General features: G+C 46.2%; 1 protein-coding gene across 2 annotated transcripts in view; it reads left to right on the top strand.

Annotated features, from left to right (window-relative positions):
- The window catches only part of LOC106001327 (semaphorin-4D), a 62880-nt gene extending 42782 nt beyond the window's left edge, over positions 1–20098 (top strand). For both annotated transcript variants that reach the window (XM_013036439.1, XM_013036437.1), the window contains exons 5-16: positions 29–91; positions 1461–1559; positions 4140–4233; positions 5184–5297; positions 6120–6271; positions 9256–9431; positions 9514–9670; positions 10574–10796; positions 12004–12119; positions 16371–16543; positions 16615–16658; positions 17791–20098. In XM_013036439.1, the coding sequence (XP_012891893.1) occupies positions 29–91; positions 1461–1559; positions 4140–4233; positions 5184–5297; positions 6120–6271; positions 9256–9431; positions 9514–9670; positions 10574–10796; positions 12004–12119; positions 16371–16543; positions 16615–16658; positions 17791–18713 (2334 nt within the window). In that variant the 3' untranslated portion in view covers positions 18714–20098. The remainder of the gene's footprint in view (positions 1–28; positions 92–1460; positions 1560–4139; positions 4234–5183; positions 5298–6119; positions 6272–9255; positions 9432–9513; positions 9671–10573; positions 10797–12003; positions 12120–16370; positions 16544–16614; positions 16659–17790) is intronic.
- Positions 20099–25012: the final 4914 nt, after the last annotated feature.

The raw sequence follows: 25012 nt of genomic DNA on the forward strand, positions 1-25012 counted from the left end.
TAGATTTTGAATTGTTTCTCGCTCACAGGTACACTGGAAAGTCTCAGAAGACAAAAAAGCAAAATGTGCAGAAAAGGGAAAGTCAAAACAGGTAAGTGCTTTTGCCAGTTACAAAACCTCACATGCATCCTTCGTTGTTTCATCCGGAGTGCTGTATCTTCTGAATTCAGCTGGGTGTGGTGTGTGTTTGAGTGGTCCTGCTGGGGGAGCTTATTCCTTCTCCTGAGAATGGGGATGGATGCCAGACACAGGAGACACGTGAAAAATGTGCTCTACTTGATGTGAATCATCGGATTCCCTATGTTCACTGACACGCAGTGTAAAATTTAGGATTCCTGATCTTCCTTGCAGCTTGAGGTCTTGGGATGTTGCCAGAATTGGAGGATTCTAGGCAGAAGCCCATTCCTTAGGTTCCTAAGCATAGTGAGACTCAGGAAGAACTAGAGTGTTCCTACCTACCGTGTCACCGTACCCCTGCCTGTTGCTAGGTTCTCAGACTGTGAGAGCCCATGAGTTCCTGATATTGTTCATGATAGTAGAGTTATAGCAAGAATTTGGCTAATTGCAGAGACATTTCTTGAGAAACCTGTAGGGTTTTTTTGGTTGTTCAATTCATTTTTTTATTTTTTTAATTTTTTTCTCTAACTATTGTTAGGAAAGTGTCAAAACACTTTTACTGAAGCATGTGTCTCTAAACCAAGTGTTTCCTGAGGAAGCGATAAGAAAGTGGACAGCAGACACTGATGGAATTACACATACAGCAGGGTCTGCAAAGCAGAGGGAAATAGCCATTGTCACTTTCCCCCTCCTTGTCCCTTGGGTGATGGTGAATTACATCTACCAGTTTGAAAACAGTCACAGCCAAAAGAAACTTTTCTGATTTGAGATAATTTCAGACTGTAGTCTATATAATCCAAGTACTGTTCACCCTAAAATAGCATGTGGGTTCCTAAGTGGAGCCTTTGTTTTCCTGCTGGGGCCTTTATGATACACAGCTGGCGACACTCCCTCTCTGCTTAGCTTCTCCGCTTTGGGATTCTAAGAAACATTTCTTTCCTGTTCTGTGGGCAGCATCACCTGGAAGGTGGAGGTCTTTTGTGCTGGTTTGGTAGCCAAGGGAATGGTTTATGTGTTCAGTGAGAGTAAAATACATTTCTTTCTACCTCGGGAGCTCAAGGGCAATTTGAGGTCAATTCCTTCCTATGTTTGGTCTACAGATCTTTATTAAATATCAATTACCTAATGAACTGAAAATATCACCTAAACAGCCTGTGTACACATTAGAGATAAGATGATATAACTCAGCTGATAGTTGAGCAGTACACAAGGTGGAAGGGGTATCAGACTCCTCTATTTGGGAGTGTCAGGAGGGAATGCAGGGGCAGCACCGAAGGACTTCACAATGTGGATGTGGAGGGCATTTCAGTGGCTGGCTGTTGATGGTGTTTCTCTTCCCACAGACAGAATGCCTCAACTACATCCGGGTACTTCAGCCCCTCAGTGCCAGCTCTCTCTATGTATGTGGGACTAATGCATTCCAGCCCATCTGTGACCACCTGGTAAGGCCATGGACTTGTTCCCTGATCAGTGTGCTCCCTGAGCAGTGGTTAAGAGTGGAATCTTGAGTAGACAGAAAGTGAAGCTTTAACCCAAAAGCACTAGGATTTTTTTCAGTTCTGCAATGTGAGGGTTAGGGTAGCTCCAGGCCCCTCTGGAAAGCTTCACTAGGCTGTGGGAAAAGTGTGCAGTCTTTAATGCTCCGCTGAGCCATGGTGTTGCTGCACAAGGCATGGGTTGAAGCAGGACTCAGATCAGTTGTGGTTCTTGGGAATGATGGAGAGACATTCTAGAAAGTGAACTGTTGATAGTTACCTATATACCGTGACCCCAACACCCTGCCCATGGTGGGCTTCAAGTCACACCGATGAAGGTCCTGCAACCTAAATGGTGTGTATTCTTGGCCAGTGTTGGTGGGTCTTGAATACTGTGTCACCATTCTGTGTTGGCATGACCCTGCCCACTGCACAGCCCTCCCAGGACCACCCACTCTTGAGTGGTCTGAGCAGGACACTTTCTGCCTTTCCCTGAGTCACGTCCTCAGCTGGTCTAATTGGTTATCTTCTCTATCCTGCTGTGGGAGGGAAGGGGAGGAGGGGCCTTTCTCAAGTTAACAACCAAGCTAACAAACTGTCTCACTTTATCCTTTCGGGAGAAATTCTTTTTATTCAAACAATCCAGTGCTCAATTAGGCAATCATCAACAGAAGGAGGAGCATGTTTTAAGCAAGTACATTGGAGAGTTGGAAATGAGGCACATTTTCTAGTAACCAACCCTGGATTTCATAAGTTCCTGAAAGATGAGAAACATGTTATTTGGTGGTCCCTTATCTGCTAGGAACATGTTTCCAAGGCCCTAGTGGATGCCTGAAAGCTCAAGTAGTACCAAACTACCTGAGGTTTGTGTATTTAATATCTAAGATGACTTCTGAGTGACCAGTGAGTAGGGCATTCAGCCTGGACACACAGAACAGCGGGATTATTCATGTCCTGTATAGGGCATGGCAGTGGTCATTGCACTACTCAGAACCCTGCGTTACCTACAGATGCCTGAAACCATGGATAGGTATTGGCTGATGAAATGCAAAGCTTAGTTTTCTCTAATCCTTAATTTATTTGATTTTCTCAATATGCTAAGAGATAGAGCTCCTGCTTACTATGCAAGAGACCCTACGTTTGATATCCGCTGCAAAAATAACAAAACAAGAGTCAGAGAAATGAGATATACAGACTCATTAGAAAATACAAATGTACAAAAAAATAAGCATAAGTTGTACTGAAAGCATTTTTCACATCAAAATGTCTAGCATTGTATAGCTCTGTTGTTTATATTTACATATGGTAGAAATGTTGTGGTTGAGGTAAGAAGAGAGTATGCTAGGTGTCAGTCTAGATGTGTAACTTTCCCTAAAACGTGTATGTGTATGCATGTGTGCACACACATGCTCCAATCTTGGGACTTGAACTCAGGGCCAGGGTGCTGTCCCTGAGCTTTTTTGCTCAAGGCTAATGCTCTACTACTTGAACCACAGTGCCATTTCCAGCTTGCTAGCAGTTAATTGGACATGACTCTCACAGACTTTCCTGCCTGGGCTGGCTTTGAACCGTGATTCTCAAAGCTTAGACTCCTGAGTAGCTAGAATTACAGGCATGAGCCACAGATGCCTGGCTAACTTTCCCCAAAACTTTCAATAGAAAATTTGAAACAACAAAAAAGCTGATCACTCATTCATATGTACTAACTACTTGGATTGCATAACTGGGGATTACATGCACATGTTGTGTGCACATGTTGTGTGAGTGTGCGAATTCTTATGGAAGTATGACTCATGATCTTTAAATGCCTTTGAAATAATCTCTTGAAAATAATGACAACTTTCCTACCTAATTCTGATTCCATTTCTATAGCTAAGAAAATAGATGGCCAACTCCCCAGTATCATGAATCCTTCAGGCCCTTTACACATCGCCCCAGTGTCTGCCAGTTGTCTTCTGGTGTGATAAATGGCTTATATCACATGGGCTATGTTGTCATCCCACTTCACATTTCATAGCCTAACAGGGAGCTGTCTGGCCCTATCTCAGGCAGAACCTGTTTTGTATTCCTGTCAAAGGGCTTTCACCATCATATTTCATGCATGCATATTTAATCAGCTTGACTCCATGGCTTATTGCCTTTCCTCACCCCCACCCCACACTTCTATCCTTGTCTAATGATAGTTAAATTGTAAACATGAGCCCTTGTTACTTGTTGAACATGTCTCGTATTTGGTTCTTAATAGCCCTGAACAGCTCTAGTAGAGATACCACCGTCCAGGTTCCCATTTTCCAGATGAAGATACTGAGATCCTGGGTCACTCATTTAGGGCCCAATGCACTGGTGTGCACTCTAAGCTGAGTGACATACAGCTAGGAATAAAACCCAAGTCTCCAAGAGTAGAAATCATGTGACCCAACTCCCATCTGCTCTTCTCTATTGGTCGTCTGGGAATAAGGAAGCTATAAAATTAAATGGTACCAAGACACATTATTGTCTCAGAAAATCAGATATCTTAAGATCCTCTTTCTCTTTATTCCACTACAGAACTTAGAATCCTTTAAGTTTCTGGGGAAAAATGAAGATGGCAAAGGAAGGTGTCCCTTTGACCCTGCGCACAGCTACACATCTGTCATGGTTGGTGAGTCTTTCTCCTGAGGCTCCTCGCTGCTGAAGCTTATGGCCAAGTGTTCCATCCCTGTACAAGACATTTGGCTCTCCTTCCTTCCCAGTCCTGTCTTGCCAGGCCTCGTTTTAACATTAGCTGCCCTTACAGAAGGTATACGTCCCTCAGCACAGATGCCTTAGGAATTTTTTAATTCATTGTTCAAAGGGATAACCAGCCACTATAGTGGTAGCACAAATGCTTTCTACACAATATTCAGATATTTCTGTTTGGGAGGGAAGTGAGTCATGGAGCCCCATGCTGCCTACTGTGGTCTCAAGACATCTGCAGTGATTGGGCCATGTGCTTTGTAGGTACCCATTACTGTACAGTCTCCAGCTTACAGTGGTTCCACTAACTTTTTTTTTTTAACCCTGTCATGGTATGAAGTACACCATAATAGCGTTCAGTCTTCATTTTCATGTTCAGTGAATTTCAACAGATATTTAGAACCTGATTACAAAATAGACTTTGGGTGAGGTGAGTCTGCCTTCCTCTAAGCTGGTGTGTTTTGGGCACATTTATGGCCTGTGGTCTGTGTTGTCTGGCAAGGAAAGGGGGGAACTTACTGTATTTCTTGTAACCAGTACTTCCGATTTAGGATGCTATTATGAAAATGTAACCCATGGTAGATGGAGGAGCCATCTGCTGTTGTTTTCACTGAGTGTGAAAAGTTCTTGACGTGTTCACGTATTTCCCTTTAAATCCTAAAATACAGCTCAGTGTGGTACCTACAATTACTCCAAAGGAAAGACAGCTGTAGGAAGTGGAAGGTCATCCCAAAAGTTGGGGAACTAACTTTCTCCTTCTACACAGGGGCTTAATTCAGTTACAAAGAAATCCTGTTAAACATTCATCCATGTTTATGTGCCACAGCTGGAGGAGCTAATCTTTCTTTTTTCCTCCCTGCTCCTGGGATACCTCAGATCAAGAGCTGTATTCGGGGACGGCATATAATTTTTTGGGAAGCGAGCCCATCATCTCCCGAAACTCTTCCCACAGTCCTCTTCGGACAGAATATACAATCCCATGGCTGAATGGTAAGACATGGTGTGTCTCACCTGGTGTGTGCGGTTCATTTCACTTCCCCTCTGGCTGTTCCTGATCTCCCTCAGCCCTAGGTAGCAGGGACACAACCATCCAGGGCAAACCATCAGATAGCTCTTAACTAAATAACACTGTTTAAGGCTACTTTAACCTACCCTGAGAACAGACCGGAGATACTTTCATAAAAGTGACATTCAGATGGTAAATGAAGAACTCAGATTTGTCACACTGGGATGTGGTCTTATTTTGGCATGACATTAACATTGCAAGCGTTGTATCAAGTCTCCAGAGGAGGTCATATGGAATCAGAGTGCCTTGCTACCTCTAGACAGTACCTGGATGATATTTGAAGTTAGGGTCTGGGATCGCTGGCTAGTGGGCCTTGGGCTACATTGAAGCTTCTCAGTGTGGGGCAAATCCTGTGGCCTCTAGGACCATCAATCAGCTCCTCAGGATGGGCCATCTGAAGGTCTCAGTCTTAGTGCACCTGCTTCCATGTTAAAGCATCAGATGCTCTGGCTGCCTGTCAAAGCAGCTCCATTAAACTTCTGGGGTGGGCATCAAAAAATACCCTGCATGGCCGTTGTTGGGGCCACTTCTCTGAACTGAGGAGGGGGTGAGTTAAGCACAGCCAGACTCAGTAGCATTATCATTTCTGACTCTGGAATTGTTTTGAGATGTGGCACACATACTGCAAATATCCTTGCAGGGAAGCCCCGAGTCCCAAGGCTACACTGAGTTGCCTGTGACACCATGAGGAGCGGGGAGTGACACAACTACATGTGCAGGGCCAATCTTGTGTCATCTCTCTGCAGAGCCTAGCTTTGTCTTTGCTGATGTGATCCGAAAAAGCCCAGATGGTGCCGAGGGTGAGGACGACAAGATCTACTTCTTCTTCACGGAAGTATCTGTGGAATATGAGTTTGTTTTCAAGTTAATGGTCCCTCGTATTGCGAGAGTGTGCAAGGTGAGCACTGCCCTGCCCACCCTGGATTTCTGCTCTCTGGGAACAGGTCTGGAAATATTCCGTTCCCTGACATAGGACTTCCTGCCACAGATGTCACTGTAAGGGGCCTGGCAGGTGCCAGCCTTCCATTCTTGGAAACCCTGGTGTCCATGAGGACTAAAGGGGCATTGGAAAGCAGCATGAAACCAGTCAGCGTCTGGTTCTGAAGCACTGTCCTCAGACCTCCCAGATATATAAGTTGGGTCTGTTGTTTGTACACATCAGACTCCATGGGAATTAGAATCTTACTTTTGAAGTCTCCGTCTACTGCATTAACTATGAACTGTGTGCCCAACGCTGAAGGTTAAGAGGCAGAATCCACACCAAAATGTCAGGCTTAAAGCTCAAAGTGCATATTGCAGGATCTTGGGTCATGACTTTTAAATTAATCTATTTATTTATTTAGTTAGTTAGTTAGTAGGCTTGCCTCTAGCCTGAACTTTTTAACTGGTTAATTGGAGATAGGACCTTATGGAGTTTTCTCCCCAGCCTATTTACTTTGATCCTGTAGGTCTTGGCATCCTGCATCAATAAGATTATAGGCACGATTCCTGGGCACCTGGCTGTGAGGTCACTTTTGTGAGGTAGTGAAGTAGTTGAAATGGTAGAATGATTGCCTACCATGTACAAAGTCTTGCCTGATGCCAAACCCCAGTGCTGGGGAGGGGAGTTCCCTTGGGTTGAGTTAACAAACCTTAAAGTGGCCTGGCCAGCACTTTGGGGGAATGGACAGGTGTTAGACAGACCATTAGGACCCATAGAACCAGGTCCAGTTGTCAGGCTTCCCCCATGGAAGCTATTACATACCAAGTTGCCAAATGACCCTTCAGTGTGGTGATCTCTGTGGGAATCTTTCATGGCAGTGTCAAAAATCTCATGCCTGTGGTGTCGAGTGGTACTTTGGACATCTCTCTTTAACAGCCTACTTTCCAAGATAGGAAGCGTATACTCCAGGTACTTGAATGTCTGCCTAGCATCTTATGAGCTGCCTAGACTTTTTCTAGCCAGGGATCACTTAGTCCCTCAGTTGTCCCCACTCATTGGGGACCAATTTCTTATCTTTCAGGCCTAGGTACTACAAATATCTAGGCTAGTTTAATGTGAGGCCAAGACTGTAGATTGTGTGGGCACTGCAGGGGCTAGAGCTCCCTGTGAGTATTCAAGGTGCCCTTAGAGTAACACTGGCTAGAAGAGCTCTTACACTGTCACCTTTTACCCCTCTTGCAGTTCTGTGGCCATCAGGATACAGGCAGAACAGACTTGACCCTGTCCTTGACATCTTGTCCTGGAGGAGGGGAGTGCAGGAGTATCTGTGAACAGGATCCAACAATATACCCCCACCAAGTGCTAGTTGCAGGTCTAACGTATCTTTTGTTGTTCCCATAGAGTCCTTTTCTTGTTCTCAATGCTGGACTGAGGCCAGTGTAAGCACAGGCTCCTGTTTCTGCTACCCTGTGCACTCAGACCCTTCTGCTGCTCCTCAGGACCTGAGTGCCCATGAGACATATGGTCACAGACATGCTGGACATTTCCTCTGCTGAAACCTCAGAAAGAAAATGTGGTTCTCTTATGACATTCATCGTTTGTCCTCCTAGATTTCACAGTAGAGATGTGAAATCATTGTGTTCAAAATAAACAAAGCTCTTCTATCTCCTATTCTTCTGCCTGCACATTGCAATGGTTCCCTCCCGACCCATGTGACATTTAGTCTAAGACCTCCATGAGCAGTACCAAAACCATATATGCTGTGTTTTACACATCTGTGGTAAAATGTAAAGTATAAATTAAGTACAACATAACATTAGCTATGAATAGACAGTGATGAAGACATACTGTTTTTGTTTTTTTTTGGGTCCAGTCGTGGGGCCTAAACTCTGGGCCTGGGCGCTGTCCCTCAGCTCTTTTCAGCTCAAGGCTAGCGCTCTACCACTTGAGCCACAGTGCCACTTCTGGCTTTTTTCTTTTTGCTTATGTGGTGCTGAGAAATTGAACCCAGGGCCTCATGAGTGCAAGGCAAGCACTCTACCACTGAGCCACCTTTCCAGCCCCAGACATACTGTTTTAAGTTTATATGAATGTATTTTCTCTCAAAATTGTGAAAACAAATATTAAAAGGCTAAGATCAGTGTATCACAACTATAAGCTTATCTAATTAGTCTGAGATCTGGGGATCACAGATCAAAGCCAACTCTGAGGCTTTTATAAAACTTCAATTAACCAGCAAAATCTTGGAAGTAGAGCTGTGGCTCAAGTGGTAGAGCACCAGCCTTGAGCAGAAAAGCTAATATCCAGGGCCCAGACATTGAGTTCAAGACCCAGTATCAGCACACACAGTAAAAGAGCCTGAGACTTTCTGATCTCCATAACTGAAACCATGGGAAGGAAACCATGGATAAGGTCAATCAGTTGTATTCTTGCCCAACCACAAAGTCCTGAGAGTTGTTATCTCTCAGTCACTGGCAACTGCACAGTGTTTAAGGACAATCTAGTATGCCCACTGTATTCTAGCTATATGTCAGCAAGTAGAATGGAGGTAGAGGCATGGACCTATCAAAGGGAGACATTCACACATTCACCCAAGATAGGTTTCAGGACTGGAGGCCCTTATTATTCATTTACAAGTTGTAGTTTTGAGAACCCTGGAGCCAAGAGTGAGCCTTCTCAGAGCCAGAGTTCAGTGGCATTCAGAGTGCTGTGGACTAGTTTCCGTTGTTATCAGATAAGTTTTAAGGGAGGGGATTTTTTTTTTTTTTGTCTTTTGTATTTATTTTGATCCAGAAAGTCTGATCTAAGCTAGCGCAGAACTATCTGTTTTCCTTTCACTCAGCAAAGCTTGTCTGGGCCATGCTGTGAGCTAGTGAGGGTGGACATTGCACCCTGTATGCAGACCACCTGTTTACAGGGCATCTAAGCTCCCCTGTCCTATCCTCTACCCATTGTTCCAGGGGGACCAAGGAGGCCTGAGGACCTTGCAGAGGAAGTGGACCTCTTTCCTGAAGGCCAAACTGATCTGCTCCCAGCAAGACATAGGCCTGATATTCAACATACTGCAAGATGTTTTTGTGCTGAGGGCCCCAGACCTCAAGGAGCCTGTGTTCTATGCACTCTTCACCCCACAGCTGTAAGTGCCTTTGGCAGGTGTGATATGTGCTCTCCCTGCTGGTCTGCTGCTTTCTGTAAGCTCACATAGCCTCCCTTTGCAGGAACAATGTGGGGCTGTCAGCAGTCTGTGCCTACACGCTCTCCACGGTGGAAGCAGTTTTCTCTCGTGGCAAGTATATGCAGAGTACCACAGTGGAGCAGTCCCACACTAAGTGGGTGCGATACAATGGACCAGTGCCCACTCCGCGACCTGGAGCGGTAAGCAGCGGGGTAGCTTGAAAGAAGGGCTGTTGTTAACATCCAAGGGTTGAGTCCAACAAGATGAAACTTGACAAGGTTGCCAGAGCTCTCTGTGGGTCCCCTGGTCAGAGGAGTCTCCACCCAGCCAGGCAGCTGTTGAGCCTGATTGCTGAGGAACCCAGCTCTCCTTCACTGTTTGCTTCTGTGTGTGGAATAATGGGTCTTGCAAGACTCCCGGACTGAGATATGCTACTGGCGGGGTGTTTTGTAAAAGTAACATTGTGTAATACAGTTAGGGACTAGTTCATTTTTAGTTTCCTACTGAGAAAGAATTTATCCACAAAGGCTTCTGCAATGTCACGAACTACTTTCTCCCCTACAAAAAGTAGTCAATTTTAGGTAAAACAAACTAATCATTCTAGGCTGATCTCATTGTCCAGTCATTGTTTCCCACACAGTAGGTGGGCATTGATATGGCTCTTGGATGGGCCCTAACCTAGTCCTTTCCCAGGACTGGATCTTTTGAGTGTCTGGCAGACACTGTCATCATTCTTCTGGGCTCAGTAAATATGTCCTCTGCTGCTTAGGAATTTAGGTTAATGGACATCAGGAGGTTGGTACCCAAAACATTCTTGACATTTTACTTTTTTATGCTATTTAGGATCAGACTGTTCAGCAGCAATGCTTTCTGTGCTCTTTGATAGATAATTCCTACTCTGATTATGCATCAAAAGCACAGTTTTATCCTGTGAATGTGCTGTGTCCTCTGATTCCTGGGAATGAGATATCCAGGTATCCCCTGTCACTCTTCTTTGGAGACATTCAGTGTCTCTCCCAGTGCTACACCTTCCATGATTCCCAATGCTGTGGTTGGTTGATGACAGGCAGGCATGTTAACCAGGAAAACTTTTGCCCTCACAGTGCATCAACAGCGAGGCACGTGCAGCCAACTACACCAGCTCTTTGAATTTACCAGACAAAACACTTCAGTTTGTCAAAGACCACCCTTTGATGGATGATTCAGTAACTCCCATAGACAACAAGCCCAGATTAGTCAAAAAAGATGTGAACTACACCCAGATCGTGGTGGACAGGACCCAGGCCCTGGATGGGACCATCTATGATGTCATGTTTATCAGCACAGGTGGGTTCTGAGGGCTTCACAGTCACAGTGAGTCTGTGTCAAGTCCACTTAAAATCCTTAGGGGTGACAAGAGGTTTGTGATACTATGAACTGATTTCTGAGACATTACAATACCTGGACTTCCAGGTCTTTCTGTCCATTAGCCAATTGGAAAGCTTATAAAAGATTGCAAATCCTAATCAGTGTGTGAACTGGCTATTGCAAAGAAATCCCTGAATGATTCTGTCAGTGGTGGTTATGAGCTCTGATCAGCCTGGCATTTCCTAAGTGCTGATGGGCCTGTCACTGCAACCTGGAAGGACCTAGACAGGTCCTGACCTGTTGGAGGCACACCTCCTCATCTGCCTTCTAGAACCAGTATTTCTGGACCATGGCCTGTAGCCTCTGCAGGTGGCAGGGCTCTGAGCCCACCCCTGTCGCTTCCCAGCTGACATATGCCCTGCCCTCACCTGCCTGTAGCCCTGTTGGGATGAATCTCTGGAGAGTCCGTGGAGCTCAGGAGCTGCCTCAAGTGGAATCAGCCTCCACTCTCTGAGTCAACTTGATTGATGAAAAGTGTTTGATTTCACATGTTATAGGGCCTTATACTTCATGAGAAAATAAGAATACTTTGCAAATGGCTTTTTAATCTTTTTTTGTGGGGGAGGAGCAGGGGGACGAAGGATAGGAGTAGCCTTTGAACTCATGGCCTCATACTTGCTAGACTGGGATCTGTTGTTGAGGTCGTTCGTTGCAGTCACCATCTGCCTACTTCAGGCTTTCTATACTGCCTGCATAACAGCTGTGCACTACCACATGCATCTTCATTCTTTGGAGATAGACTCGCAGACTTTTTTGCTGGAGTTGGACTAGACTGACATTCTCCACCTCCCACACCACTTAGTATGATACACATGCTCCATTTTATCCAGATATGGATTGAGAAGGGAGTCTACCAACCTTTTTCTCCCTGATGTGGTATCAAACCATGGTCCTCCTGGTCTCAATCTCTCAAGTAGCTAGGAATACAGGAGTGAACCACTGGCACCTGGCTCTCTTTCATGTCAATGCAACACTGTCCTCTTAGTCTCAGCATTTCATTGAGAGAGTATTTTGGATATGCCCAGTGGGGAGCATTTGCCTCTGAGTGACCTTGGTGACCTTCATTTGCTGACCTAGGCGTGTCCTTCTGGGGCTGTCTCATTTACCTGGGGATTTGATCTTGCAGATCGGGGCACCCTCCACAAAGCTGTCAGCCTTGACAACGATGTCCACATCATTGAGGAAACACGACTCTTCCAGAACTCTGAGCCAGTCCAAACCCTACTACTGTCTTTGAAGAAGGTAAAGTGGCCAAGGTAGTAGGGCTGGTGGCCCGTTTACTGAGGTCTGTGATGTAAACTGATCTGCCTGAGTATGGCTGCTCAGGTGAGCTGGCCTTTGGGTCTATATAGAACGCTGTTTTATAAACATCAGAAGGAGGCAGACAGACAAAACTTCACTGAACCCTTGGTGCGGATGGCAGATGCCAAGTTGAGACAGGTCCTGTCCCATGAAAACATGTCCTTGTGTCCTGACCCTTTAAGATTGCAGACTTGTAGGTGAATGTCACCGTGTACAGAGACTCATCAGTGTAGAACTTGTAAGAGAAATGGCAAGTAACTCTACAGTTCTCACCTATGTCAACACCACTCTTCCTTCTTAACCAAGGGAAGCACATGTTTCCTAGGAAGAAACTGACAATACATTCTGGAGGCTGGAACCTTGACTGCCTGAGTTTAGCTTAGAGTAAGCCAGTCTGTGGACACCAAGCTAGTTTAATAGGAAGCAAAACACTATTTTTACTCACCCTTAAAAAAGAAATGCAAATCTCTTCGCTGGGGGGCAAGATAGAAACATCCAAAGGGGGGTAGAGATTGGATTTGACTCACTGGCTGTCCTCTGTCATGTTGGGTGTGGGAAGTGGTACCACAGCTGGGCTACAGCAGTGAGGAGCAGAACACAGGCAAGTTCAGATCCTGACTGCTGTGGCCCTCAGGTGTCGGTGTGCTTCTGTTTCCTCTTCTTAAAATGGTCTTAAATCACCCCTCATACACCACATACACACACAGACAAACACACAGACAGACACACACACAGACACACAGACAGACAGACAGACAGACAGACAGACACACACACACACACACACACACATGGTTGCTGTGAGGGTTCCATGAATCTCATGAGGTTCAGGATCTGTGAACTGGGCTGCCACCTGCCTGTGGCTGGCCCAGGTCATGTTCCTGTCATCCAGGATGCTCCTCTCCTTGTCAGAGTCTCCTGAGGGCCTCATGCAGGCCCCTATACTGTGACCTGGGCCATACTTGTAATGTCCATTGCTGGTCCTGTCCTGTTTTCTTCCTCCTTTCCAAGGCCTTGCTCTGACTTTTGGCCCACATAACATCTGTGGCTGAGAATCTCAAGTTGACTGCTCGAGCAGCCTGTGGCAGGGATGAACATTCACACTGGCCCTGCAGTGCACTGTCTTCCTGAGTTGGTGCCTGCCCAAGACCCAGAGTACCCAGGGCCTCTGCCCACATTACACAGACATCATTCCATGTAGAGAAAATAGAGCTGGCCTCTCAGCAGCTGCATGTTTGCAAACATCCCTCCAAAGTCTTCCCACCCTCTTCCCCAGCTGTGTCCACAAAGCCCAAGGAGACTGGCTGATTTTCAGTTTCATTCCTTGATCCTCTTGCAACATGAAAAAAGTACATTTACTTACTAGTTCTGAAAAGGAGAAGAAAGGAAATCTAATTGGTCTGTGAGCTTCCAGAGACTAAGTATCTGTGTTCGTTTTCCCTTTTGTATCCAGAGACCAATAGGGCCAAAGACTTGAAAGTGGCTGTGTGAGCCAGCTCTGACCTTTCCCTAGTAACATCTGGAGCTCCCAGGTTGCACATTTGCTTCATCCAGACTTGCACAAGCACCCAGGAGGCATCTATAGTACAGTGTTCTTTGGAAGGAACTGGGGACCTAGTGCGCACTGTTCTTTGGAAGAAACTGGAGAGTTAGTGTGAGTTTCTATTGAGAAGGAGGTGCTGCAGGAGGTCCTGTGGAGATAGGCAAATTAGTGACCCAGCAGGACCCACCCCATCAGCTCTTCATCATAGGTATGAAGTACTCTGTCTGGCCAGCATCCCCAGCATACCTGTGTAACTGAGTTCTGCCTGATGGCAGGTGCACACAGCACCAAACTGTAACAGCGTACATGTGGAACCCTCCCCATTCTGTTTTCAGGGGTTTATTTATACCTTTGTGCCCTGGAAGCCCCTGCCTGCTGGGGTCCTTGAGCCTCCACTACATGTGACTCGGTTGCTTAGGGCAGGTGAGAAAGGTTGCATAGGCCCTTAGTGTCCCATACCTTCATTTTTTTTTTTTTTTGGCTGGTCATGGGGCCTGAACTCTGGGCCTGGGTGCTGTCCCTCAGCTGAAGGCTAGTGCTCTACCACTTCAGCGAAGCACCACTTACAGCTTTCTCTGCTTGTGTGGTGCTGAGGAATCGAACCCAGGGCCTCATGCATGCAAGGCAAGCACTTTACCACTGAGCCACCTTCCGAGCCCCCCATGTCTTCTTCTTGAGTCAGTTAGCCTTGGTGAATTTGCATGTATGGTTGTGTCACCATGGCTACAGGGAACAGCTATTTTCTGCCTGTCAGATGTTCTCCTTCCTCTGCTCACAGAGGAAAGTAGAGAAGCAGCATTATAGCAGCTCCTGTGAAGGCTCAGAAGGGGCTAGTAGCACAGCTCTTCTGTCCTACAACTAGGGTGGAGGTAGGTTCTCATCATGAACTATCTCCTCTGATTATCATGGCAGGATTTGGTTTTAATTATGGTAAATACACATGTAGATGAGGGTGGGGCTCCCTGGTGTATCATGTGCCTGGTATATCCAATTCCCTGGGCTCCATTCCAATCACAGGAAAAAAAATACAGACTTTAAGTATACTATCCCATTTTGTTTGTTCATTGTTTTGTTTATTTTTATTTTTTTGTGCTGGTACTAAGGCTTGAACTCAGAGCCTGGGCACTTACTGTTCCTTAGCTATTTCACCCAGGGCTGGTGTTCTACCATAGCTCCACATCCAGCCTTTTTGCTAGTTAATTGGAAGTAAGAATCCTATGTGCCTTTTCAAACTGTGATCCTTAGATCTCAGCCTCTGAGTAGCTTGGATTACAGACACCAGTCACTAGTGCAGTCTCTATCCCACGTGTGTGTGTGTGTGTGTGTGTGAGTGACAGTCCTAGGGCTTGAACCTAGGGCCTGGGCACTGTCCCCGAGCTTCTTTTGCTCAAGGCTAGCACTCTACCACTAAGTCATATTCCCAGCCCCCACCCACTTTTTAGGTATACAGCTCAGCAGTCTTAAATACATTGCTTGATCTGCAGCCATTGCCTCCTTCCATCACCAGAACTTTTCATTTTTCTGAACTAGGACTCTGTCCACATTTTCTCCATCTTGTTCCCCAGCCCTTGAGCAGCCCCTCCCCCTATTCTTTCATCTGTCTCTTTGAGTTTTACTACTCTAGACAATTCCTATAAGTAAAGTCATGCATCTCTCTTGTGACTGGCTTATTCCACTTGGCACAAAGTCTATAGTATATGTTAGACTACCCATCCTTTTTCTTTTTTTAATGGTTGTGGGGCCTGAACTCTGGGCCTGGGCACTGTCCCTCAGCTCTTCAGCTCAAGGCGAGCGCTCTACCACTTGAGCCACAGCACCACTTTCAGCTTTTTTCTGCTTCTGTGGTGCTGAGGAATCGAACCCAGAGCCTCATGCATCCAAGGCAAGCACTCTACCACTGAGCCATCTTCCCAGTCCTACCCATCCTTTTTAAGGCCCAAAAATGTTCCATTGTCTACATAGACCATGTTTGTCCATTCATCCACAGGTAGCCACTTGGTCTGTTTCCGTCCTTTGATTGCTGTGAACATGGTACACAGATACCTGAGTCCCTTTTTATATATCTGGATGCATATGACATGTGCACATTACATGGTTTTCTGAGCCAATGTGTCAGTGTTCATGAAGGTATCTCTTGTTAGTGGGATGAAGGTTGTGTGGCAGTAGGGTGGAAAGGAGGTCTAGATGGGCTGGCTAGATAGTTCCATTACATGTCTGCAGAGCTGTATGCATGGGTACTGTCAGAAACAAAAAGGCTGGGTAAGCCCAGGTAGGACCCAAGGCACAGGTATCATGGTGAACCATCAGGAGCCAGGAGCTCAAGCAGTGGCTGCAGCACTGCTGGCCAGACTACTTCTTGATATTGGTTTTGATATGGTTTTGTATTTGCAGAAGAGTGATGATAGCATGTGGGTATTTGTGCCCCAAATCAGACTTACTTTCAATACAGAGTCACAGAGGCATTGTACAGGTCTGGACTGGGCTCTGTCTTCTATCTGCTGTCATTCCAGTTTTCATCCTGTAGAGGGGTGCTCATTTACCCCTTCATACAGTGCTCAAAAATGCTCTGTCATTCTCACAGAGTCCTGGAGCTCTTGCTGTCTATGATATCTGCCTAATGCCTGTCTGTCTCTGCCTTCTGCACACAGGGCAGGAAGTTTGTCTATGCCAGCTCGAACTCAGGAGTGGTCCAGGTCCCCCTGGCCTTCTGCAGGAAACATAGCAGCTGTGAGGACTGCGTGCTGGCACGTGACCCCTACTGTGCCTGGAGTACATCCACATATACCTGTGTGGATCTTCATGAGGCCCAGGGCCCCAGCAGGTATGGACAGGGCACTGTGGACCCTTCCCCCGTGAGTGTGCAGTGACTTACAGGAGGCCTTTGCCTTTCAGGGCTTGGATTCAGGAGATGAGCGGCGATGTGTCCTCATGCCCAGGTGAGTGCTCCCCATTGTAGCATCCCCTCAGGAACAGCGAGGCTGTCCAACCATTTCCAGTGCTTCAGCTCTGTGGCATTTGTATGTGTGTGAATGTGTGTTTTTCTTTCTCCCCTTTGATCAGAGTTCAGATGTCATGTGCTTGATTTGTGACTTTCTTGATTACAGGAAAAATATTCGTACTTGCGTAGGTTATACTAGAAAACTCCAACTTTTCACTTTTCTGTTCTGCTTAGCTGGAGCTTCTTAAACAAAACAATCACCTACTGAGAATGAGAGGCAGTGGTCCTGAGTATAGGCTGAGCAGCCCTCACCCAATATTCACAAAACTGAAAATTTTTTGAGTGCCAGTGTGAACCCCCCAAGTAGAAAATTTCACACCATGAAACTCATGTTAAATATTTTAAATATTCTATAAATTTACCTGTGGGCCCTATGTCTAGGATGCACTTGAAATACAAATGAATCCCATGCTCAGGTTTTAGTTCTCCCAAGCTATATCTCATTTCACAAAGGCAAATACTCCAAAATCTGAACAAATTTGTATTCCAAAAATCCTGGTCCTAAACGCCTCAGACAAGAGACATGCAGCCCATAATTAGTTCGACTAGTGTTCCCTTCCCATCACGATTTGATTTTCTGTGGCTGACTACTGGGAGATAGTGATATAGCTAAAGCCAGGGCTGGAATTGGCCTAAGATGCCCAGGACCCATCCCTCCTCTGTCTGAGCAGACATCAATCTTTATGTTAGGAGAAACAGGAAAGAAATGTAAGACCAACACCAACTTCAGGCCTCCCCAACTGCTAGCATAATCACTTGATATCTAACTCAGTCAGATACATAACTGCCATCCAGATGCATAACTGGTCATTGCTCACTGTCACCAGCCTGATGAGTTTTCTCCTAGGACTTGGGGTGAGATGTGGGATTTCTGCTGCTCAGAGCCCTTATCCCTGGCTGCTAGCCAGGGTATATCTTGCTTTGTTCACGCATGTCTTTTATCTTTTCGGTTGGCCTGAAGGTCCATCTTGCTCCGTGGATGAGACTCTTGTGTCGTCTGTAGGTATTGACCAATATTTGAAAGCAGTTGAGGGTTGTTGATGCTGTACACATTTATCTTGATGTTCCAGATAAAAGTAAAGAAAATTTCCGGCAGCATTTTTTCAAGCATGGTGGCACAGCAGAACTCAAATGCTCCCAAAAGTCCAACCTGGCCCAGGTGGTGTGGAAGTTCCAGAACGGTGTCTTGAAGGCTGAGAGCCCTAAGTATGGTCTTGTGGGCAGGAAAAACCTGCTCATCTTCAACCTGTCTGAGGGAGACAATGGGGTATACCAGTGCCTGTCAGAGGAGAGGGTCAGGAACAAGACAGTGTCACAGCTGCTCACCAAGCATGTCCTGGAGGTAAAAATCATCCCACGGACCCCAGTGACCACTACTTTGTCCGCTTCTCAGACAGAAGGTAGAAGAATAACCCCCAGGATGTCAGCGGCATCCTCCCTGGAGTCATCTGCCCCAACGCCAGTCATCCAGGCCACCACACCAATTGCTGTCACCTCACCTCCCAAGCCCCCGCCCACCAGCACTTCCTGTGAACCAAAGGTCATCAACAAGGTCCCACAGCTCCACTCAGCAAAGACAGTGTATCTCAAGTCAAGTGACAACCGCCTTCTCATGTCCCTCTTCCTCTTCATCTTCATCCTCTTCCTCTGCCTCTTGGTCTACAACTGTTACAAGGGCTACCTGCCCGGACAGTGCTTGAAATTCCGTTCAGCCCTGCTGCTTGGGAAGAAGAAGCCCAAGTCAGATTTTTCTGACCTAGAGCAGAGTGTAAAGGAGACGTTAGTAGAGCCCGGGAGCTTCTCCCAGCAGAATGGAGAGCATCCCAAGCCAGCTCTGGACACCGGCTATGAGACAGAGCAGGACACCATCACCAGCAAAGTCCCCACAGACCGCGAGGACTCACAGAGGATCGATGATCTCTCTGCCAGGGAAAAGCCGTTCGACGTCAAGTGTGAACTGAAGTTTGCTGACTCAGATGCCGATGGAGACTGAGGCCCCATTGTGTGCTCCTGCTTGTGTCTTTCAGTCTGTGTGTGGAGAGTTTAGTGTTTAACCAGTGCAGTAGCCGAGTCTCAAGATTGTGCAGCAAACCTCACCCCTTTGTCTCTTCTCTTGAGTTGAAGCTATGACTTGTTTCTCTTTGTCCGTTTGGAAAATGAAAAACATTGCATCCCAGTCTCAAGTCCTGCAGTCGTTGGAGTACTTTAAGATGTTCCTGTGGGTAGTGGCACCGAGTTACCTAAGCCCTTTTTTTGTCCGGGGGGGGGAAAGATGGTGACCTCCACTGGCTGGGAAGAGTGACCCTTCCGCGTCCCCTTCTTGTAGCAGCTACTAAAATATAATTTAATTCCAGATTGGAAATGACATTTTAGTTTATCAGATTGGTAACTTATTTGCCTGTTGTCCAGATTGGCACGATTCTTTTCTTCCATTTAATTATTTTTTTAGTATTTTTGCCTTGATTATGTTGATGTCTTTGGTCATTTTTTTATAATTACAGGAGCAGATGTTTAATATTTAGAAGATGTGCATCTTCTACATTTTGTTATATGATATGCAATGTGGCTTATGTTGCTTAAGGTTCTCAGGGATAGACTCTTTTTGCTGAAGGCATTCTTTCTGCTTTTTAGAAATGTGGACCTAAACCTACCTGTTGAACACACTGATTTCTTTATTCTTTGAGAGAAGCATCATTTTAGACAGATTGTTTTTCTCTTCTCTTTCCCCCTCACCCCTTTCGGTCTCTCTCAAAGACCGTTGCCCCACATCTACAAGGCAGGTTTTGTGTGACAGAAGGCTATAGAATTGGGCTGTGTAAAGGAGAAGCATTTTACAAGTTCATGGCAATGCTGCCACTCAACATCTCCTGTCCACATGGACAGAGCCTTTGGAAAGATGATTTTGGTTGTCTGAACACCTCCTGTCTAATCTCATACCCATTGTCCTTGGGCGTCCCCTGTGGCCTTGCTCCTCGGTTTCACAGAGCTGTCCTCCTGGAAGAAAAGTGGGCCAGGTAGATGGGGCTACCAGCTGTGGGCAAGACCACGGCGTCCTTGGGCATGCAGCAACATTTCATTCCAGATGACTTCTACGACTGTCACTAAAGATGTAAACAGGCGGTACGATTTTCACACCCATTTTACACTCCACATCCCCAGTCTGTAAGCACCCATTAGAAGGAGACTTTTATTCCATGGCAAAGAGCAATAAACTGGGTTTCTGTGTGTCTGTGTGGCAGCCTCACCCCAGCATGATGTGATCTGGTCATTTTGGTGGCAACATGTGTGTTTTGATAAGATTTACTTTCTTTTTATTTTTCTACTTTGAATTGTATATATTTGGAAAGTACCCAAATAAATGAGAAGCCTTATCATTGATTTGGGCAGGCTGTTACTTAGTTACTTGTGTGATGGCTCCGGCGGTAATAGTCCTGGGCACTTCCTTTTCCTCATCCACCTGTCTTGTTTCCTGCTGCATTTTGCATTCCCTAGCATGCGATCTGTTCCTGACTACCTTCTTCCTTAGTGCCCTTTTCTTTTCTGTCCTCTGTCTCGCAGCCTCATCTCCTAAGCCCTTCCCTCCTCCTGGTTCCTCATCCCTGTCCTGTTTGGGCCCCAACTCATCTTCTCCCCGAAGCCCCTGGCCAGCCTTGGGCTCAGGGCCTCACAACAGCATGCAGGTCACCTTGCTGCCACCCTTCCTGGGTGACCAGGCACAGCAGGTGCAGGCGCTGGGAACCTTCCATCTCTTCTGCCAGGCTGTAGGTGAGTCATACCCTGTCTGTCACTGTCTCCCCATTGACTGCCGCTGGAATCACAGTGGCATGTGAGGAGGGCCTCTCCATGTCTACTCCATCTTCTAGCTCCTTCCGCCTTCATGGCTGTGCTTCTGGGGTCAAGTTGTAGCTTACTTTCACAGCAGTTTATCCAGAAATGAACTGTAAACAGTCATCACAAAGCTGTTCCTCAGATAATGCAGAGGTCAACCACAAAGGTCCAGGAGTTGACTATTTGGAACTTACTGTGACTCCAGCAGAGTGGTCTCCATCACAACTACTCAGCTTGGGCACCGTGCTGTAAAAGCAGTAATGGATGTCGTGTAATGATGGGCAGATACTGACAGAAACCATCCTGGACCAGGTTTGGCACAAATGCCAATTTTCTAACTTTGACCTGGAAGGTTGCTCCCATTTCTCCAATAAGACAAAATCTTGCACTTCTTTGGGTAGTTCCTACCCCCCCATGGCTCTGCTGGTGACCTTTATCGCAGGGGCATCTCACCTCCAGTGAGGGCTGATTAGGGGTCAGATGGTCTGGTCAGCCCCTGCTTCCCTGTGGGAGTCTATCTGGAGGGCAGTGTCCTGTACTGTGTGTGACTTAGTTGCCAGGAAAGGATAGCATAGCATGCAATGCAGGTGGGTCAACAGTTCATGAGCCCACAGTGTTCTGGTGAGATGGCCAGGGTACTGGTCACCTGTGACTAGAGTCAATCCCTGCTAGGCCACTGAAAATGGCTCACCACGGTCCCTAATCCACCTCTCCTCCCCCCACCCCCCGTGGTTTAGTGCCAGGCAGGATGGGCAGAACAAGGTAGTGCCCTTCCTCAGGCCTTTGCCCAAATTGTTGAAGGCAGCACCCAGGCTGGCCACAGAGCAGCTCACTGCCTGCACATCCTGGCACATCCTGACCAGCATCGGACCGACAGCTGTGACTGCCCTGCTACCTGACAGTGGTACTGTACCATTAGTCCAGGTCTGCCACTGCTCTCTACATATCCTGCCACTGACTAGTAGGATTGAGTTCGTTATGTTTCACTATGTGCTGAGGCAAGATGGCTCAGCAAATACTACACACACCACACAAATAACCACATGCACACTTGTGACACACATACACTGAACACCACACTAAACACCCACCACATACCCCCAGATACCAGATAACACATCTTACTACACTATACACAGACCACATCATATCACACACATCCTAAATACAACACTACAGATTACACATAATACACCAAATGCCACTACACATTGACAGTATATACCTATCACATGCCATACTGCACAGCATACACATCTAACACACCATATACCATAAGTACATACCACACGCATGCCACCACAGCACACACATGCTTCTTACCATGCATATACCACAGTGCACACACCATACCACGTGTGTGCATCACCCACTCATACATCATTTGTGTATCGTGCCATATGCATACCACATACCATACTACACACACCTCAGTCCCATGTTGTATACCCATTATGTATATCAAACCACACCTAGCCATGCCTTATGCATTCCATGGACCAACTAGACAACACATAAAACACCCACGACCCTCCATACATGCACAATCCCTACATATACACCCAGGCCCATCCAGATCAAGGTCTATACAGATCCTTCACTAGTCACATCTATAAAGCACTCTTGCCACACAATGTCCTGGGGCAGGTTCTGTATGTGAGGGTCACCATGAGACTTGCCACTATATGACTGCATTGCTGCTGCTGCATGGGCCTGGATCATTTATGAGGCCTGCTGAACCCAGCAGAAGCCCTTCCTCTGTAGCTAGGCCTCCTGATTGATGGGCAGCTGCATCCTTTTGAGCCCGACTGCTCAGACCTCTATCTTGCTCTGTCCACAGACCTTCTGGGACCTTTGTGGGAAGCAAAGTGGGGGTTGGGCAGCAAAGTCCTTGATAGCCCTAACCTAGTCACTTGTGCCTTAAAGGAGGGCACACCAGGAGAGTGGCCTCTGTGACATTTCCCATTCCAGGATTCCCTCTGGCTGTTGACAGGTTCCAGCCATCAGGCCTCTCCCAGTTTCTGTCCAGGCTGCCCCCTCTTGGATGGAAGCCCACATCCTTTAGGGATGGATTAGGATGCCCAGTGTCAGAGCCAATCCAACCCTCAGTTGTCTCCAGTTGTAGGTGCAGTCCTGACTGTGTGGATGTGTTTTGGGATGTCTTGAGGAGGTGAACTTCAGATCCACCTTACTGCAGTAAGGTGGATAATAGGTCGTAAAGAGGAATAACACACTTGGACTTGGGCTCCAGTCGAGGTAGCAAATGCAGCTGCATAGGGATGGGGTTTGGTTCTGTCCTTGTATCTCTCAGTCCTAGTCTGAGAAGAACAAAATCAAGTGAAGTCTGAGCCAGCAGCTCATATTGCCCAGAACCCAGAACAAGTTAAAACATCACATGGTTGCTGGGGAATCACATGAGGTCTGGGGCTACCATAAGCAGATTTCTAGAAAATGAGGCTCCTAGAACTGCCCTGTCCTGAGCTTCTCAGAGCAGGCCTGAGTGAAATGGTCAGGGTGAGCATTGATAGATGAGAACCCCAAGCTTGCTGAAGCTTTAAGAGCTTTCTCATAGCTGAGAGCAGAAAATTCCCAGAAGTGGCTTTGAGCATGTAAGGACTATGGGACCTAGTAGGACTGACCTTGGGGATGACATCCTCATTCCCAGCTAGAAGACAGTGGACTTCCTTTCAGGGCCATACACTTGATACCAAGAGAGCCAACAGAGGTCCGCGTAGGAGGCTACTCTGTAACAGTACTACCTGCCACCCCCCCCCCACAAAACCAACCAGATGAGAAGGCTGTGGGCAGCACCCCAGCCAGGCCATCCTGGCAAGATTGGATGATGGAGTGCCCTGGAGTGGCCCAGGGAAGAAACAAGTGGTCTTTCCAGCAGGGCCTTGGATGGGAGATGGGAAAATGAAACCTCATGAGCTTAGTATACAGGACATGAACAGCTATGTTGTCATAGATTTGGATTTGTAGCCACTGCTGGTACCCACCAGTGGCACAGCACAGATGGGGACAGAATGGTTTTTGGTTTGTGCCAGTCCTAGAACTTGAACTCAGGACCTGGGCACTGTCCATGAGACTTTTTGCCCAAGGCTAGTGCTTTACCACTTAAACTACAGCTCCATTTCTGGCTTTTTGTTAATTGGAGGTATGAGTCTCACAGACTTTCCTGCCTGGGCTGGCTTTGAACCAGATCCTCAGATCTCAGCCTCCTGAATAGCTAACATTACAGGCTTGTCCCCCTGACACCTATCATGCAGATTGGTTTTAACCCATTTCCCTCTCTCTTCAATCTCTGCATTCAAAAGGAGTTGGATAGCTTAAAAAGAAGGAATGCAATGTAAGTACTTTAAAAAGTTTTTCATGCCTAGTGATGATGCCCATTATTTGACCAGTATGACCTAAGTTTAAGATCATCCTCATTACAGTGGAATTTGCAATATGTTCAGGCCATTCCTGCCCACACACAAGTGTGCATCTCTAACTTGATCTACCATGATTCTTTATCTGATGGTTTGGTCATGAGAACCTTCCAGATGCCCCTGTCCTCACCATTGTGGGAGCTGGTGGATAGAATGCAAGATTAAGTTTCTTTTAGTTATGACATTCATGTTTGATGTTATAGTCATTCTTTGAGTTTTTGATACTGCCAGAGTCTCTTTTACTTTAAGAAGTTTCTTAAAATTAGCTTTAAGAAGCTAACTGCGCATCAGCTGGGGAATAGCTAATCAAACATGATATCATGAAGACATTAAGCAGTTCCAAAGAAAAGAACACTTGCAATTTCCACACCCATGAATCAGTCAACCAGGGATCAGAAATATTCATAAAAATAGAAAAATTGAGTTGGTACTAAATGTGTTCAGACATTTTTCTTATAACTCTCCTTAAGCAATGCAGTATATCGGCTATTTTATAGCATTAGTGTTAAATTAGGGTTTCTAGGTAATCCAGAGATGATTTAAAGTATACAGTAGATATACGTAGATTATATATACTATATATATATATATATATATATATGACTTAAATATTGTGTCTTAAAGCCAGTCCTCTGCAGACATTGAGGAAAGCCTGTATCTATAATCCCCAGTTGATGGACTTAGAGATAAATGTGTATACATATATGTTTAGGTACATATTCAGATACACTAGTAGATAGATGGAATAATTTGTGGCTAGAGTTTAAAACACTTGAGTAGAAAGAAACCAATTATATAGACTGGGATTGTGTGTGTGCATGGTGTGCTTTGACTGAAGACATGAGGTCCAAGGGCAGGAAGCCAGGAGGAAGAGATGGTCCCAAGAATCTTTAGCCCTTTCCTACCCTTTATTGGGGTGAGTTCCAGACAAAGTCCAGGAACTAAATCGGAAACTGCTCTAAGTCAATTGTGCTCCAGCTGAGGCAGAACCCTTCATCTGGGGAGACCCCTTCCCCCATCAGGCAGTTCCTCT

The sequence above is a fragment of the Dipodomys ordii genome, unplaced genomic scaffold (genome assembly GCF_000151885.1).
Source record: "Dipodomys ordii isolate 6190 unplaced genomic scaffold, Dord_2.0 Scaffold286, whole genome shotgun sequence".
NCBI lineage: Eukaryota > Metazoa > Chordata > Mammalia > Rodentia > Heteromyidae > Dipodomys > Dipodomys ordii.